Here is a 17,661-nt window from a genome sequence, read left to right on the forward strand (position 1 = left end):
CTTCTCCAAACACTACCATGAACATTTAGCGGGATGGAGACGAGGGAGGCTCAAGCTGAGCACAGTCCCCAGCCTTCCTCCAGGTCCTCCATGTCACAAGGAACTTGCACCTCTGCCCAGGCACTGGGAACAAGCACCAAGCTGGCTCCAGGCACCTCAAAGCACCTCCACACTGAGAGTAGGCAGGACATCCCAGCCTGGAAGAGCAAACCATGCAAAACGTCTCCCCTTACTCCACCAGATCCCACTTTTAACTTGTGGAAGAGCTAATGAGAACCAGTAGGGACAGAGCACCCTGGCTTTGTTCACTGGTGAGAAGAAGAAGGGGAGCTGCAGAGCTGGGTCTTCTCCCTTTCCAAGTAAAGCCCCAAGTCCTGACCCATATGGGTACATCCAGCACCTTAAATTCAACATGGAGATGGCAAATGCTAACAAGGAGTCATGGAGAACCACTGCTCCAGACTGGGGGCTGAGAGCCAAGAGTTAACACCTCACTAAGCAGCGGTGGGAGCAAAGGGTTAACACGGCTGGTACAGGGAATGTTATCTGTCTCTTCTCTAAATATTATTTCCTCCCATGAAACCAGCTTTTCATCCTTGGCTAGAGGCAGCTCCCGCTGCTGGGAATCCAGCAGGAGCTTGTATCTGCTGCCGCACACACCACTGCTCCCAGCAAGCTGCCGAGACAAAGAGCTGCGCTCCCCCGGCGCGAGCAGCCCCAGCACGGGGAGCTGGGGCTGGAGCTTTGGCCCCCAGGGTGCAGGTGGCCTCGGGATGGGCTTGGGGATGACAGGCTTTACACCAAAGAGGAATCTCGTTATTGAAAGCACTGCGCTGTGGAGGGATTTCCTCCCTGTCTTGCAGGGACCAGGAGTGCTGGCAGGGACAGGCAGGGCCCAGTGGCAGGAGGCTGTGCAAACCTCACCACCACCCCAGGAAAGTTTCTGTGGGGCTGCTCATTTCACACCTCGCCCCTTGCGTGTGCCAGGATGGACAAGAAGATCAGGATACACCGCGGGAAAGCCAAGACAGCAGTCACTGGCTCCAAGGTCACAAGGTGGAAAAGATGGGGGGTGCAGGGCAGCCTCTGCCCCCTTCTCAGCAGCATCAACTGAACGGCTGCATTGAGGGGCTGGCTATCTGCAAAGCTGGTGGCTGGAATAAAATGGCTGCTGCTAAATCTCCTCTGAAACATCCTAAACTTTTAATGTGCATGCAACCACGGCAGCATCCCTTTCGCACCCCGGAGGGCACAAAGGCGCGAGCGTCTCCGCTCTCCCATTCAGCCGGAGCCACGTGCTGCAGCCTGAACAGCGCTAGGAACGTGGCTGGAATGAAAGTCGCCCTCCCAGCCCGTGTGCTCAGAGAGCCAAAGTCAAAGGATTGCCAAGTTAAAAGGGTCAAACCTCCAAGGACAGCTGTATCTGACTGGCTATATATCATTTCAATAGCATCTTCAACGGGGATTATAATCTGAATTGAAGCGGAAAGACCTGAGGCAATGAAGCTGTCAGCAGGCTAAGATTAAGGAATTAAAACAGCAGCACAACATTACAGGATTTGTTCTAGATGTATTAGAAAGAGCAGGCTAAACACTGCAGCCTTCCCCAGGCTGGAAATTTCATACGAGCACGGAGAAGGGCAAGCGCAAGGATTTCATCAATATACATAAAAAGAGAGAGGAGAGTGAGACAGAGCTACGAAAACCCAGCCATGCAAAATATAAATCCTAACTGCAGACGGAAATGAGTCACACAAGGTTTGACTGAGGTAAATAAAAGCAGAAATGAAGTGGATTTAGGGGAAGGCAGAGGTGAAAAGACACTGACAGCCAGTAGACAGGAAAAAAATGGCCTTTAATACACCAAGGCTGGTAAAATCTGGAATGCAGCCCAGCCTGTCTTGGACTGCCTGATGAGAATGAAGGTCCCCAGCCCTGAACTCCCTACCCCTTCCATATTCTTACACCCATCTCCAGAAATACTTAAAGCCAAGAATGATGGCAATGGTCTGCCTAGGGCAGCTGGGAGCTGAGCCAAGAGAGGAAGGCACACACCTCACCTCTGCCACCACTGGGTCTCCAGAAGGCCACCCCAGCTCTGTGCTGCTGGGAGACACCATCAGCTCTTCAAAGCTCTCAAAATAAAGAAGGCATCAAACCCCCACCAAAGGGCCCGTGAAAACATTCAATTTATTTCTGGTAAATTGTACACACTTTTCTTTCACTGGCTCTATCCTAGGCCAGTCACGGGGAGGAATTTCTCCCCTACCTTAAAGATACTGAAATTATGGCTAAAACACAAAGAAAAGAAGGGAAGTCTCCCTTGCAGATAAAACACACAGGAAAGTTTCAGCAACCCAGACTCCATGCAGCCACCAGCTCTGCTCAGCACAAGCCATAAAGATGCACCTCTCAAACTGCTTGCTGTGGCACATTTCCTTCATTATGAGCCTAAAAGCAAGTGAATCCCTCCCAGCGTATCAAACACAGCTTGGGTGACAAGTAGGGCCTGGTTGACAACTAGATTAATCCTGAACCAGGCCACCTGTGCAGAATGTGCACTTTATTGACAAAAAAATGTACCCCACAGAGCACTTCCCTGCACACACATGGCCACAGAGCAGCCAGATCTAGGACACAGAAGGAGAAGGGAAGCTAATGAGAGGCAGAGCTTGATCGGCAGCACAGGTAGAGTATGGAATCGCTTTTAAACTCTTCCAGCCAACTTCTACTGGGAGATTTACATACAAGTCCTCAATCAAGTCTTTGAAGAGTTATCCAGAGTTCCCTGGGTAAAAACAAGCTGTTTAGAGAAAGAGGAGAGTCCGGAGCTGTTCAGTGGTTCTTTTTGGTTGAGCCAAAACCAGAGAAACCCATCACAGCTGCCATTTCATCATCCTCTTCAAAGGTCAAATCTTCCTCTGCCCTCCTCTTCTTCTCTCTCTGCTTCTCCTTCTTGTAGGCTTTGGCCTTCTCCTCCTGCAGTAAGGGACAAAACAGCAAAACAATTTGCACCTCCTGAGCTGAAGGAGTTTTGAGACACCAGGTACTGCACAATTACCACAAATCCTGCCCACAGTAACCAAGCTGTGCCTGAGGAAATAAACAGCAGAAATCCTGGCCCGCAGTCTTCAAGGAGGAAGCTCACCAGTGAACCATTTCACCCCATTTCCCAGGCCAAGAGCAGAGACACACACACAAATAGACAAAATAAAGCATTATCAAACTCTCTCTTCTGAGCAAACATCACAGGTTTTGCCTGGAATCAAGGCTGAGACAAGGAGCTGGTTTGAAAGCAGGAGGCCATTCCCTTGTCTGATGCTTCGTGCCAGTGACTGCGATGCCTGCTGGCTCTCAGCCTGGCAGAGCGACAGCTGCTCACTGGAACAGAAGCCGAAGCTCCGAGCGGCTTTGAGGGGGGTTTTGGCATCAAAGAGTTTGCGCTGCTCTAATCAAAGTGTTTTGCTCTGTGAGGATCATGAGCCCTGGAACAGAGCCAGGTTTGTACTGGGTGACACCGAAGCATGGCTTCAGCTCCCAACTTAGCAACTGCTCCCACCATTCTCATCACCGTCCACAGTGCTCCTGAACACAGCCATGCCCTGGAGAAGCTACATCGGGAGTTGATGCTGATTTCCTTCTTGCCATCCATTGACTGGCAGCAGCTTTTCCACCCAGAGCACCCCCTTTGCTGCTGGGACACCTCTCTCCTATACCCCAAACAGATGGGGCTCAGCAGCACCACAGCCTGCCCAAAAGCAGAGGACAGGGCTGCTCTGTGAGCACCCCAGCGAGCTCCCCTGTGGTGAAGCAAAGCTCAGGGCTTGGGCAGGGAGACTCAAAGAGGCAGTGATTTGTAACCTTGGTTATGTGGCTGCTGATAGAGGAGAAGCACCCATAGAAGCTTCTCAGCTGTCAAAACTTCATGGGGTCTTCACATAATTGATTTTCATGTATACTAACATTTAAGTGTCAGTTTGAGAGAAATCTGCTGTCTTATATCACCTCCTCACACATCTTGCACCACAGCACACCGTTCACAAAGCCCTTCTACATAGAGCCACACAGAAGCAAGTGCCCTGTGGAAAGGGATTCCAGCAATCATAAGAGCTGTGGAAGATAATGGATGAAGATGCAGATCTGCTACCAGACCACACAAGTTCCAACACAACTAGTGGGGGACAAAAAACGGACTTCTGCTGTTCTGAGTGGAAATCTGAAGCATCAAAAGTTATTCTCACACAGAAAGAGGGGAAAAGGGTCTCCAGGGACAGCAATACAAACTTCAAAAGCAGAAAAACAAATCCCACTCATAGGAGCAGATGAGAAGCCCATGCTACCAAGAACAACGCTTTTGAGGAACAAGAGTAGGAACCAGGGCTGTTTTCCTCCCAAAACATGTTTCTGGGGAGCTTTGCTTCCTCAGTTGTTGCCCAGACTCACCTCCTCACGGAGTTCCTTCATCCTCTCCTCAAAGTCATAATCCTTCTGCTTCTCCTCCATCTTCTTCTTGTTCACCTCAAAGCGTTTCTTCACCTGGTCCAATGTGGAACGCTCCACCCGCATGGACATGCCCAGATTCCTCTGGTCTGGAGAACACGAGTGGAATCAGCAGTGTTCTGCACAAAGTCTCCATCCCTGATCCCAATTTAAACAGCACAGCACCACCTTCCTGCCCGTCATCCCTCTCAAAGCACCTTCCAGGGCCACACTAAGGATTTTTTAGGCTGGGGAGGTGGGCTTTAGGGGGATACCTTAACCCACACAAGCAGTGGCCATAACAATCCAAACGCTACTTGTAACAAGAACACAGACTATTCTTTAAAGGTTCCTTATTTGGATGCTCCCTGTCATTTGCTCTGATGCCTCAGGAAATTTAATCTTGGACTAGTGGAATAAAAAAGGGCTGGAGTGTTGAAAAAGGAGCCAGAATAAAACTGACAGGCTGGCATCTCTCAGCTGTGGGCGATGCTAAACAAGACATGAGTGGCACTCAGAGATCCTGATTACACAGGACATTCCCAGCTAAAGCAGAGAATATAAAGTCAGGCCTCTGATTCAGTGGCTCTTCAGAACAGATTCACAGTTTTTCACTTGTGGGTAAGCCTCTGCTGATGGGGCCACCCCCAGAAATGCCTCCAACCCACAATCCTAAGTGGATCCAAACAGCCTGTTCACTCCAGCAGCCCTGCACAGGTTTGTCCCAGGGATGCAGCAGCACTTGGAAGCTTAAACTACACACCAGGAATTAGTAAAAGGGCTGCCAAGAAAAAGCAGGTTTGAGCCAGATTTATTGACAGGTTTAAAAGTTCCCAGACATACTCATATACTAAGGTACTGTGCAACCAGCCACTTTCCAATCCCAGCTCAACCCTACAACTCATGCCCATCCAGGATTTTTGATTCCAGAGTCCCTTATATGAACTTCTTGCTCATCTCCCAACATGTCAAACAAGGCAGGTCAGCACCTTCCTCCCATCCACATAAAAGCACAGGTTTTTAAAACACTGTGTTTTCTTTTCTGAGCTACAGAAAACCAGTCCTCAGGTTTCTACTGAACCTCCTCCTGTTCTCAAACAGCCCCGTGTGCAGGTCTGGAGCACACACATCCCTGCCTTTTTGTAAAGGGGTGATTTTCGGACTTCCACTAGGAGCCAAAAATACCTTCCTGAGTAGGAACAACATGTGTCGATCTGTTTTAGTTTCTCTACATTCCCCCCCACACTGAACATGTCAAGGAGAAGCAGTATCTACAGTCAGATCAATGAGGATAAAGTTCTGATCCATACTCTGGAGCTCAGGCATCAGCCAGTTCTGAGCTTTATACTCAAATTCTACAAAGAGAAGTTTCTGATCCAAAAATAAGCCAGTCCCAGACCTTTTACTTATCTAAGTACTTCTTTACAGTTTCAGTGCTGTAAAAAGCCTCTCCCCAGATTTACAAAGGGGATATCATGATTTGGGGGGTGAACTAAATGACCTCTGAGGGTCCCCTCCAACCCAAACTATTCTAGAATTTTCTCACCCTGGGTTTCTAGCAGCATTGATGTGATGGGTGGGGAAAATATGTCTACCAACCAGAGTACACCAATCACTGCTTCTGCTGGGCTTATTCCATGAAAATGGTCCAGCACTCTGGAAGGTGTCAGGAGATAAGAGGAGCACCTCAACAGCTCTGATGATGAGCTTCTACATCCTCATCTCCTAAGCTCCCTGATCCATGGATCAGTGTTCAGCCCTCAGAAATGGGTGATGCACAAAAGGAACAGTGTCTCCAACTCAACCAACCCTCCAATGAGGCAAAGAAATGCTCCTTACGTTTTTTGCCATTGATGTGATCCAAGAAGTTGATGGAATCTTTCACCACACAATCACATACGTTACAGTAATACCTGTCAGGAGAGACAGAAAAAATGAACCCCAAAGCATGACACAAAGCTCAACCCACAGAAGAGCTATTTGAGACAATCTGCATGTCACTGGGGATGCAGGACACTTCTCCAAGACTAGAGGGCCCCAGTGAAGAGCAAGGGCACACCCAATGGACAAGGCTGCTATGGAGGTACCGACCCTGATACCAGCACCCCTCTGACATGATAGAAACCAAATTCTGAGCGGCCCTGCAAGACACCAGCCACAGCATCTTCCCCTTCCAGCCACACCCTACTGGGTGGGATGGACTTTGTGACACAGCTTGCCCTCCCCCAAGGCAGGGCTGGCCAGCAGCCCAGGTTTCCATTCCACAGCCTCTCACCTGGCTGCAAGGTAAGTGCTACCATCCCTATCACCCACAGTGCAACTCCCTGATGAGCACAGCTGTGCCTTCTGCCCACGTTAAGAGCTGCTGCAAAACTCCAGCCAGGGGCTGAACTGCCATCCTGGTTGCTGGTCAGGGCTGCACATCTCCCTGGCACTACTGGCCAAGGAGACACTAACGGGTTCATTCCTGAGGTGACACAAACTCAACACATTCTTTTCATGCTTTTGATGGTTTAGGGTGAGCTTAGAACCCTTTCAGACTTTGGTGGAACACGATTCACACAAACAGTGGCCAAACACCATTCCTAAGAACAGCTATCTGGATGTTTCTCCCATTTCCAGTGCACAGATACCCAAATCAGCAGCAGTCCTGGTCTCAGTGCAAGAGGTTAAAGACACCCAAGCAGGCAGCAGAGATCTGCCTCCGCTGGTCCTACAGGTGGGCAACATTGATACCAAGGAATAATGTCCAAAGGGGCTCAGCCTGCTGGGTCTGTTCCATGTGTTACCCCAGGAGACACAGTTTAGGTGTATTAAAGTGCAGCCCCACTACCCCAGGCTCCAAACACAGAAGGACAGCAGCTCCTGGTGCCCTTTGAGGGGTCCCTGCTGTGTCACAGCTTCCCAGTCTAACCAGCATGACTTTGAGACCTCAATAAGGCCACAACCTACCCTCCCATCTCTGACTGAGGGGTAGTTTTGGTGATGACAATGGTTTTCCCCAGCTTGGATTCCAGGTCCACTTTGTAGTCTCGGTGCCGCAGAAGTTCCCTTTTGACAGGCTGAGCTGGTTTGCCTAAAAGATAAACCAAAAGTCAAGCTTGACATGCTGGATTTCATGTTCCCCTTGGTGCAGAGGGGCCTGCTAGGTATCTGGGACTACCTGATCCATGCAGAAAATGCACCGTTGTTTTTAAATCAGTAAAGGATATAATTTCCTCCTCACTGTTTCCTGGTTCCTATTAGAACCAGGTACATTTCTGAGGTATCTCCAGCTCTGACTTGAGTCATATTCCGAGATCTTCTTTCCAGCAATTGACTGTTCCCCTCCTTCCCCAAAGAAGAGTCAGCCCCTGGAAAGGTTCTCAGTAATTTCTTTTGTCATAAAAACGTACTCAGTGCCAAACAAAGGAAAAAGGGAAGGAGCAAGCCAGCTCTTTCCCTTTGGGATTCAACTTCTCCCTCCCAAATTCCAAGGGTTTGGGAGCCCCACTGCCAATCCAGCACAGCTTGCCTGGAGCCAGCACACCACTCACCATCTTTCTTTTCTCTCTCCTCCGTGAGCCGCTTCTCTGCGAGTTTCTCATACTCATCCTTGTCCCACTTCCGGCGGAAGTCCAGGTTCTTGGTCTGGGAGGGAAACAGAGTTCATTAACATTTATTACAGTCTGATCACCTCTGAGGGGGTAAAGAGGGAGAATCACTTGGCCTGTGAGGCCAGTGCAGTGAATTAGGAGAATTATATTCTATCCCCCTGTCCTCTGTTTTCCATCCAGAAATTATGGATGTGGTTTAAGATAATCACTCTCAGCATGCCTCTAGCTACTACTAGAATAATTTCAGAGCACTAAAAGAAGAAATGAGTTGATCTTAACAGCTCCGGAGATGATCATCCAGGCTTTTGCCTTGAAAATCAGACTCAAATGGGATTGGAACTGATGGATCTCAGACCTGGGAAGTGGTCCCTGACAAACACAGCAGCAGATTACAGCTCCTTCTTCCAGAAGTCAAAAGAATCCAAGCTGCAATGTCAGACAAGGAAGCTGCAAAACACAGCCCGAGCTGCAGAGAGTTTGATTACACTGCAGGAGCAGGGAAGGCTGTGCCTGTCTGCTCTCAGCAGTGTCTACGTGTTGCAGGCATTAAAGTGCTGAGCTTGCCATGAAATGACAGGCACCAGTGTGGGATTTCCAAGTGAGCACATGTGCAAGCAAACCAGAACAAGCTCTGAAACCCTGTCTGTCAAGGCAGGGCTTGGAGGTACCAGGGAAGCACCTGTACAAAATCCACACGTTTTGCTGTCCTGCTCCTGCAGCTTCACATAGGAAAGAGCAGAAACACCTCCAAGGCATGCTGGCCCTTTGGGAGCTCCACAGAACTATCTGGCACTGACAGGATACTTTAACAGAATCCTGGAATGGTTTGGGTTGAAGGGACCCTAAAGATTATCTTGCTCCACACCCCTTGCCACAGGCAGGGACACCTTTCACTATCCCAGGTCGCTCCAAGCCCCATCCAACTTGGCCTTGAACACCTTCAGGAATGGGGCAGTCACAGCTTCTCTGGGCAACCTGTGCCAGAGCCTCATCACCCACAGAGGGAAGAATTTCTTCCCACTATTAAATCTAAGCCTGTTTTCTAGCAGTGGGAAGCCATTCCCCCCTTATTCTCTCACTCTATGACGTTGTTCAAAGTCCTTCTCCAGCTCTGTTGGAGCCCCTTTAGGCACTGGAAGGCACTCCAAGGTCTCCCTGGACAGAGACTGGTGTTCAGTCTTCCCAGGCTGAACACCCCCAGCTCTCTCTGTCTCCACAGCAGAGGGGCAGCAGCCCTTGGAACATATCCACAGCCTCCTCTGGGCTCACTCCAACAGGTCCATGCCTTTCCTATGCTGGGGCACTGGAGCTGGACACAGCATGTGCATGAAGATGAATTCAGGTGAGGCTGAATTCAGGTGAAGCTGGCATTGAAGAAAACAAAGACTACTATTTTGGGTGGATTTCACTCAGTCCCCAATGCTGAGGGCAGAAGTGATCGGACAAGAATTCCTATTCCACTCACAGCCACTCCGACCAACCCAGCTCAAGCTCTTTCTTCCCAGCATTTGCCCCATCTGCAGCTCAGGCCCCTACACCTGGGATCAGTCATGGTTTCACTCAGCCACATCCTGAATTTCCTGAGCAGACAACCCCCCCTTGGAAAGAGCTGCATTTCCCTCAGCATGGCAGGGAGAGCCTCTCAGTTTCACATTAAAGAAAGGACAAGATGTATTTAAAAACACCTCCGGGGGAGAAGGACCCCCCTCACCCCACACCCCACCGCCTTCTCCGTTCAGCCAAATCAAGAATCCAATCACAATCCAAAGGACACAAATCCCATTTGGAGCTACAGCAGCAGCACAGCCATTTAAAGTTCTCTCCTCTGGCAATCCTTCAAATGGAACGAACAACTACTGATAGGGATGAAAATGCCTTGGGGAGGCGTAGAAAAATTCTCATTTATTCCCAGAGCTTCTTAAGCACTTTAAAGATGTCGTAACAGGTTTTATTAACCACCCTGAGCAAAAGAAAAGAAAATATCACTGAGTGTAAATTAACGTTTGGGGGTATTTTCCAGACTCTCCTGCATGCCAGGCATTATCACAAATCGTAGCTGGTGGGAGCCTGCAGAGGGGGAGGTTTATTAGCTGCTTCTCTCTCCTGTTGCAATAAAAGGAAAATTGTCTTTTGCAGCTCTTGTACCAATCTGCCTCATCCAGGCGTGGGGAAAGGAATTAAACTAAACTGCGTGACAAGATCTTGGTTGGACAATATTTCAAGGGATGTTTCTGAATTGCTCTGGTGGAGGCAAGGGGGCTGCAGGCCCCCAAAATCTTTATGTCAGAGCTGTTTTAAATGACAGAGAATACTTCCCAAATTAATAACAATGATTAATAACCAGAAGTGCCCCACAGCCTCCTGGTCCCTCTGGGGATGGACATCAATGATGTGCCCAGTATCAGCACCAAAGCCTGTGAAACAACACAGGAGCCTCAAGCCAGGCTCAATCCAACAGGAGTTCTCAGCTGGCAGCTGACAATAAGCCACAGACCCCACCTCCCTCACAGGCAGACATCCTGCTCCTGACCTCCCCCACTTCATGGAGTTAATCCTGGAATGGTTTGGATTGGAAGGAGCCTTGAAGACCAGCCAGTCCCATCCCCCTGCCAAGCGTAGGGACACCTTCCACTGTCCCAGGTTGCTCCAAGCTCCATTCCACTTGGCCTTGAACATTTCCAGGGATGGGGCAGGCACAGCTTCTCTGGGCAGTGCCAGTGCCTCACTTCTCAGTAAGTGGCCTCAAGGAAGGAAAGATGGGCCAAAAGCCCTCAAAAACACAGCTCCTGTGCTGCTGACAGCTTTGGGATGTCACTGGAGGTGTTCCAACACCCTGGCTCTCCACTCAGGCTACACCTGCAGCATCTACCTTACCCATCCCATTTTAACACTCACAGAATCATTCAGGTTGAAAAAACCTCAAAAATCATCAAATCCAAGCTGTGGTAGACCCCCACCTTGTCACCCACTCCAGAGCACTGAGTGACACATCCAGTCAGTCCTTGAACACCTCCAGGAATGGTGACTGCACCACCTCCCTGGACAGCCCCTCCCAACGCTGGACAGCCCTTTCTGGGGAAAAAACTCCTCCTAATTCCCAACCAAAACCTCCCCTGCTGCAACTTTTGAGGCTGTTTCCTCTTATCCAGTCGCTGGTTGTCTGGGAGCAGAGCCCAAGCCAGACCTGGGTGCACTCTCCTGTCAGGGAATTGCAGAGATGTTTCTCCATCAGGACACGGGAAAAGCCACCCTGTCCCTGGGGAGGGGAGGGAAAGGAAGGAGCCACCTGGGTGAGCCATCGCCCAGCCCGTGGAGAGGGGTGGGGGTCCCTCCGGGGGCTGGAGGTGGGTGGGCACCTCAGTCTCCTCATGCTCCCCGGCTGGGACGGGCGGAGGTCTGGCCCTAGGAAGGGAGGATCGCGGAACCATTGCCACTGGCAAAGTGCTCCGAGCTCATCGAGTCCGGCCTGTGACCCAGCACCACCACGTGAACTGGACCCGGGCGCTGGGTGCCACCTTCTGCCGCGTCCTAAACACCTGCAGGGACGGCGACTCCACGGCTTCACTGTGGGCGGGATCGCCGTGGGCCACCCCACTCCCAGCCCTGAAGCTATCAGGAGAACCCGAACCTCCCACCGCCCACACAGAGAGGTGTAAAGAGCAGAGATGAGCCCCCTCCCACCCCCCATACACCCGCCCACCGCGGCACCCCCGGCCCCGCGGCCTGGCAGCGGCCCGGAGCGCAGCGCGGCGGGGCCCTGCCCCCGGCCCTGCCAAGCCCGATAGGAGCAGCGGGGGCGGCCGAGCGGCCGGCAGCCCTCACTCCGCGGGCGGCCCACACTCCGCGGGCAGCCCCGGCGGCAGCACCTACCCCGCTGCCCGACGCCATGGCGAGCCGAGGGCACAGCACCGGCAACTGTCGCGCGGCGCCGTAAAGCGCGGCCGCCCGCGCAGTCACGTGCCCCGCCGCGGTCACGTGCCGGCGCTCCCGGTGTGCCGGTGCCGGCCATGCTGCGCCTCGGGCCCTTCGCCGCCGCCCGATGCCTACCGGCGGGGCCCCGCCTCGGGCCGCTGTGCCTCGCTGGCAGCCGAGGCAGCTTCGCCAAGTCCCGGCCGCCGGCCGGTGACCGCGGACCCCTGTCCCGGCAGGTGCGGGCGGCGGCAGGCGGCGAGCGGCTGCCGGTGCTGAAGACACCCAAGGTAAAGGCGGGGAGCGGGAGTGGTGGCGCCGGTGGGTAGCGGGTGTTGCCCCGCGCCCTTGCCGCTGACGGCCGCTCTCTGTCCCGGGCAGGGCACCCGCGACCACCCGCCGGCGCAGGCGGCGCTCCGTGACCGGCTCCTGAGCGCCGTGGTGTCCTGCTTCAAGCGGCACGGGGCGGCCGCCATCGACACCCCCGTGCTGGAGCTGCGGGTGAGGCGCGGCGGGAGCTCTCTTCGCCCTTGGTGTGGGGAGCGGACCCGCCCCCGGGGCTTCAGGGCAGCTTTGGGAGCTCCCTCCGCGGGGGGCATGGCCGGGTGGGGACGGCAGCTGGCCATTCACTCTTGGTTCTCTTTTTGGGGGGACAGGGAGGCGGACTCAGGTCCGAGGGGGCTGGCGGGGGGAGGTGTGTACTGCCCGGTTCGTGGGGATCGGGCTCTGTGCGCCATCTCGGGGGAGCCTTCACCCCAGAGCCGCCCCGGTCACTAGCCCCTTTGCCCCTCCCCAGGAGACGCTGGTGGGGAAGTATGGGGAGGGATCGAAGCTCATCTACGAGCTGCAGGACCAGGGAGGGGAGCTGCTGGCCCTGCGCTACGACCTCACCGTATCCTGTGCTCCCAAGGGGACAGTGGCAGCCTGAGGGGATGGTGGCAGACCAAGGCAGTGGCCACCTCTGCCTTGAGGGATCGCTCTTACCCTGGCCTGCCTGCGGGTCCCACTGGGGTGATGGCAGCCCTCTTGGCCATCCCAGCTGGTCTGGCTGTCGTTGTCATGACTCCACACCATCTCCCAGCCAGGCCAGGAGAGTCCCGTCCTGCTGTGGACATGCACCAGTATGCTCCACTGTACTGGTTTTATCTCCTCACACTTAAAGTCCCCACCTCTGCTGTGCCCATCCCACCTTGCTAGTTCCACCTGGAAAGGTGTTTGTTGCAGGTGTTCATCCCAGGCCTTCTCAACCTCCGCATCTCAACAAAATCTCTTTCCTTCAATGTCCATATAGCAGTGCCACGCATTGAATTCCCACTGATCCCACTGTGAGAGGGTGGAATGATGAGAGAGGGTCCTTGTGTATGTGATGTTGTCACACAGTGGGCCTGGAGGAGGAAATGGAGCTGTCGCGGCATTGAGGGAGCTCAGGTGGTTCATTGTACTCATCCTCAGCCTGGGGGATGATCTCCCCAGGGGTCATAGAGTTATAGAATATCACAGGTTGGAAAGGATCCGCAAGAATTGTTGAAGTCCAGCTCATGACCCTGCACAGGACACCCCAAGAATCTCACCATGATTGTGAAAAAGTTGGGAAGCGGCTGGCAAAGGGAAGGGATGATGGGAGGCTTTGAGCTTCTACAGCTCTGGGGATCTGCATGTTCCCATCCTTAACTCCTGGGGCCCAGGTGCCCTTTGCTCGCTACCTGGCCATGAACAAGATCACCAAGATGAAGCGCTACCATGTCGCCAAGGTGTACAGGAGGGACAACCCTGCCACCAGCCGGGGCCGCTACCGCGAGTTCTACCAGTGCGTGAGTGTTGTGGTGGCCAGTGCTGCCACCAAGGCCACGAGGCCAGCAGGGTTTTCCCACTCCAGCTGCTGCAGAGCAGCAGGGTGTACCTGGCTAAGGCCCCCTGGCTATGCCAGGAGCTCCCATCACTTCTTCTGTCCCCAGGACTTCGACATCGCCGGGCAGTTTGACCCGATGATTCCTGATGCCGAGTGCCTGAAGATCGTGCACGAGGTCCTGAGTGACCTGCAGCTCGGGGACTTTGTCATCAAGGTGAGATCGGGTGGGTTCTCTGTGCCGTGGTGGGAAGCAGTGGTCATTGTTCTGTGGTTTTACACAGTAGCATCTGCTCCCACTCTAAGGCCTGACCCAGAAGTTCATCCCACCTCTCTGCCTCCTCATGGTATATATGCAAAGGCTGGAGCTCAGCTTGGACATGCCTTAAGCTAGGAATACCAGGAGTTCTCCTGAGGCTGCAGTCAGCAGAGTTCTCTCCAGAACTAACAGTCTTCTGCAGAATTCCAGCAGTTGACTAGATCCATAGAGTCACAGGGTGGTTTTCATACCTCTACACCTTCTCTTTGCGTGGAATTTGGGTGCTGGGGGAAAGGCATGAGGAAATGCCAATAGCTGCAGCTTCCCACACACTAGGAAAAAAGGAATGACATCAGGGGTGTCCCCAAGGTAAATGTGCCTCTCCCTCCCTCAGGTCAATGACCGTCGGATTTTGAATGGCGTGTTTGCTGTCTGTGGTGTTCCAGAGAGCAAGTTCATACCTGCCTGCTCCACCGTGGACAAGCTGGACAAGGTCAGCATTGGGCTCATGGGGAGACATTTCTGGTCTTGGGATGGATGTCTTAGGCTGGGCAGTGTTGTGGCTGTTCTTGTTGAGAAGAGTTTCACAGCAGCTGAGATAGGGTCTCTAAAGGATTTGAGGAGTTCTTGGGCCTGGTTAAGAATAAAGCCTGATGATTTGTTAAAAATTCCTGTGAGAGAGAGAGGCACGGTTAGTGAGATTGCTGACTGTTGTTCCACACTGATGGAGGCAGTGGGTGAGGAGAACATCCTGCAGGAAATGATTTCCTTCTCTCCCCTCACAGGTGCCATGGGAAGAAGTGAGGAGCGAGATGGTGGGAGAGAAGGGGCTCTCTCCCGAGGCTGCGGATCGCATCGGGGAGTATGTCCAGCTCCACGGTGAGCACCACGGGGTCGTGCCCTTGGCCTTGTTCTGGGCTGGGGATGGAAGGTGCAGGGCACACACCCGGCTGGCCGGGGCCACCGTGCCGGGTGCTGCTGCCCTGGCACACCTGAGGCATGGCTGGTCCCCGCAGGTGGGCTGGACCTGATCGAGCAGCTTCTCCAGGACCCCAAGCTATCCCAGAACAAGGTGGCCAAGGAAGGGCTGGGGGACATGAAGCTGCTGTTTGAGTACCTGACCCTGTTTGGCATCACAGGGAAGGTGAGGAGCTGTGGGGGCAGGAGGGGGTGCTGCCCTGGTGGGCCCCGAGCAGGCGGTGACGGGGCCGTCCTTGTGCCCTGCAGATCTCCTTCGACCTGAGCCTGGCGCGGGGCCTGGACTATTACACGGGGGTGATCTTCGAGGCTGTGCTGCTGCAGCAGGAGAACGAGCACGTGGAGGAGCCGGTCAGCGTTGGGAGCGTGGCTGGAGGCGGCCGCTATGACGGGCTGGTGGGGATGTTTGATCCCAAGGGCCGGAAGGTGCCCTGTGTGGGGGTCAGCATTGGCATCGAGCGCATCTTCTCCATCCTGGAACAGAGACTGGAGGTAGGTGATTCAGGCAGTGCATTGGGGAAGGCCCTAGGAAGCAAAATATTGTTTATTAGAGGTCTCCAGCTCCACAGTGCTCAAGGGAAAATAATTTTGGGGGAGAGGGTGGCTCTTCCCATGCTTAAATATTGATGCACAGAATACAGAGTCCTTCTATGCAGCCTGTTAGGATGCAGGTGTGGGCAGCTGAAGGCAGCATTTCCTAGGAGTTGTCAAGGAAATGTTTGAAACAGCCTTGAGCTCTGGGTCTGTCTTTGAGCTTTGTGCCCCTGTCACTTTATTCTTGTGTCTTTCCTCTGATGTTTTCTGTCCTGGGGATTCTGAAGCAATGAATTTGGTAACAGCTCTGAACTCACTCTAATAAACAGCAGGAAAGCCTCTGTGGAGATTCATCAATCTGTGTTTGGTTCCAAGCCTGTGATTCTTTTCAAGTGAAGCTGAGGCAATGTGTTTGTACCTGAAGAATCAAAGGAGACAGTGGAAAGCTGTCCAGGAGGTTGGCCAGGGTCCCCGAGGAACAGCAGCACACAATTAAGTAGTGTGACACAATGCAGAATCTCTGGGGGGCTCATTAAAGGTGCCCAGGTTGTCACTAGCTGAGTTAAGGTCTGGAGGTAGATGAGGTGAGCTGTTGTGAGCTGCAGATTCCCACGGAGTCGCTCCCATGAATGTCCCATGTGTGTCCCTTCAGGCGTCTGGGGAGAAACTTCGAACAACTGAGACCCAAGTGCTGGTGGCTACACCTCAGAAACACCTGCTTGCTGCCAGAATGAAGCTCATCTCCGAGCTGTGGGACGCAGGGATCAAGGTAAAGGAATGACTCGGGCTTGGCAGTGTCACAGGTGAGGGAGGGAGAGCCTGAAGGGCGCTGTAGCACAGCAAGACCAACTCCTTTAGTTGTGTGTCTCTCCAAGATCTGGGCCTGTCTGAGATCACAGAGTCATTCAGGTTGGAAAAGACCTCCAAGATTGTCAAGTCCAACCTTTAGATCCAGGCAGGCAGAGAACAACAGCCCAGAGCAGTAAAGTGATTGCTGCAGGGTTTGGTTTTGGTGCTTTACTGCAGTATCCATCAGAGCGAAGTTGGGTTAGTGATTCACCCTTCCCATTTCCTCCCAGGCAGAGATGCTGTACAAGACGGATCCTAAATTGCTGAAGCAGCTGCAGTATTGTGAGGACACAGGGATCCCCCTTGCTGCCATTGTGGGAGAGCAGGAGCTGGCAGACGGAGTCGTCAAGCTACGAGATGTTGCAACAAGAAAGGAGGTGAGAATGCTCTTTTACACCAGCTTTAAAGTACTTCCAGACTCTGGAGATCACTGAAAGTTCTGGGTTTTCCCTCAGCATTCTTTGGGAGGCCATAGCACAGATCTATTGGTGACTCCAGAAAACCAGTCACAAACTGCATTGGTATCCTCACTTAGTCCTTAAAAGTGCTCTTCTCTCCTGCTGCTCTGTTTGCTTTGTAGGTTGATATCCCCAGAGAAAAGCTTATTGATGAGATCAGGAGAAGGCTGGAGCCCTGAGGACTTCTCTGGCTGGAGCTGCTTGGCAGAACTGCTGCACAACTGGAACACTCCAGCACCCTCAGCCCCTCACTGCCAGCTGTGGTCTGGTGACATCCACTGGCCTAAGGCTCATTGCCTCGGCTCAGGCAGTGAGAACTGAGGAGTAAGACTGTTTTAAAAACTACGGACGGTGCAGTCACCAGGTTAACCTTCTGGTTATCTTGTCTGAAGGCCAAGTTTGTGGGTTCCTAGTCCTGCAGTCCCTGTACCTGCACAGCCATTTCCGTCACTGGAGGTGGCAGCGGCGGCACAGATGGATGTGGTGAAGCTCAAGCAGGATCAGGCGGAGCTGCCCACATCTGGGAGGGGGAATCCGCGGTGTGTTGGGGACCTGCCAGCTCAGGGCGAGGGGCAGTGGAAGGGCACCCCCGCCCCTGCTGGGGCTGCGGGGGCCGGTCCCGACCCGCAGCCGAGCGCTGCCGGAGCGCCCTGGAGGAAGCACGCGTCCCCTCACCGAGGGACACGACGAGCGGCCGGAGCGGCCGGAGCGGCCGGGTCGCGCGTGGGAGCGCTGTATTTGGATAGATTAAAC

At 53.2% G+C, this 17,661-nt stretch overlaps 2 protein-coding genes across 2 annotated transcripts; one reads left to right on the forward strand and one right to left on the reverse strand.

Annotated features, from left to right (window-relative positions):
• Positions 1–1,550: 1,550 nt before the first annotated feature.
• Positions 1,551–12,020, reverse strand: ZMAT2 (zinc finger matrin-type 2). Its single transcript, XM_068205534.1, has 6 exons — positions 11,946–12,020; positions 8,016–8,109; positions 7,432–7,555; positions 6,319–6,392; positions 4,444–4,589; positions 1,551–2,979 (listed from the first exon to the last, which is right to left on the reverse strand). Exons 1-6 carry the CDS (start codon positions 11,961–11,963, stop codon positions 2,836–2,838), a joined length of 600 nt encoding a protein of 199 aa, XP_068061635.1. The 5' UTR covers positions 11,964–12,020; the 3' UTR covers positions 1,551–2,835.
• A 47-nt stretch (positions 12,021–12,067) lies between these two features.
• On the forward strand, positions 12,068–17,579 carry LOC137482900 (histidine--tRNA ligase, cytoplasmic-like). The gene is made up of 12 exons (XM_068205532.1): positions 12,068–12,274; positions 12,366–12,485; positions 12,781–12,876; positions 13,670–13,795; positions 13,940–14,047; positions 14,484–14,582; positions 14,875–14,968; positions 15,106–15,233; positions 15,317–15,559; positions 16,254–16,370; positions 16,681–16,827; positions 17,031–17,579. Exons 1-12 carry the CDS (start codon positions 12,083–12,085, stop codon positions 17,085–17,087), a joined length of 1,527 nt encoding a protein of 508 aa, XP_068061633.1. The 5' UTR covers positions 12,068–12,082; the 3' UTR covers positions 17,088–17,579.
• The last annotated feature ends 82 nt before the right edge of the window (positions 17,580–17,661 follow it).

This window comes from Anomalospiza imberbis, chromosome 15 (genome assembly GCF_031753505.1).
Source record: "Anomalospiza imberbis isolate Cuckoo-Finch-1a 21T00152 chromosome 15, ASM3175350v1, whole genome shotgun sequence".
NCBI lineage: Eukaryota > Metazoa > Chordata > Aves > Passeriformes > Viduidae > Anomalospiza > Anomalospiza imberbis.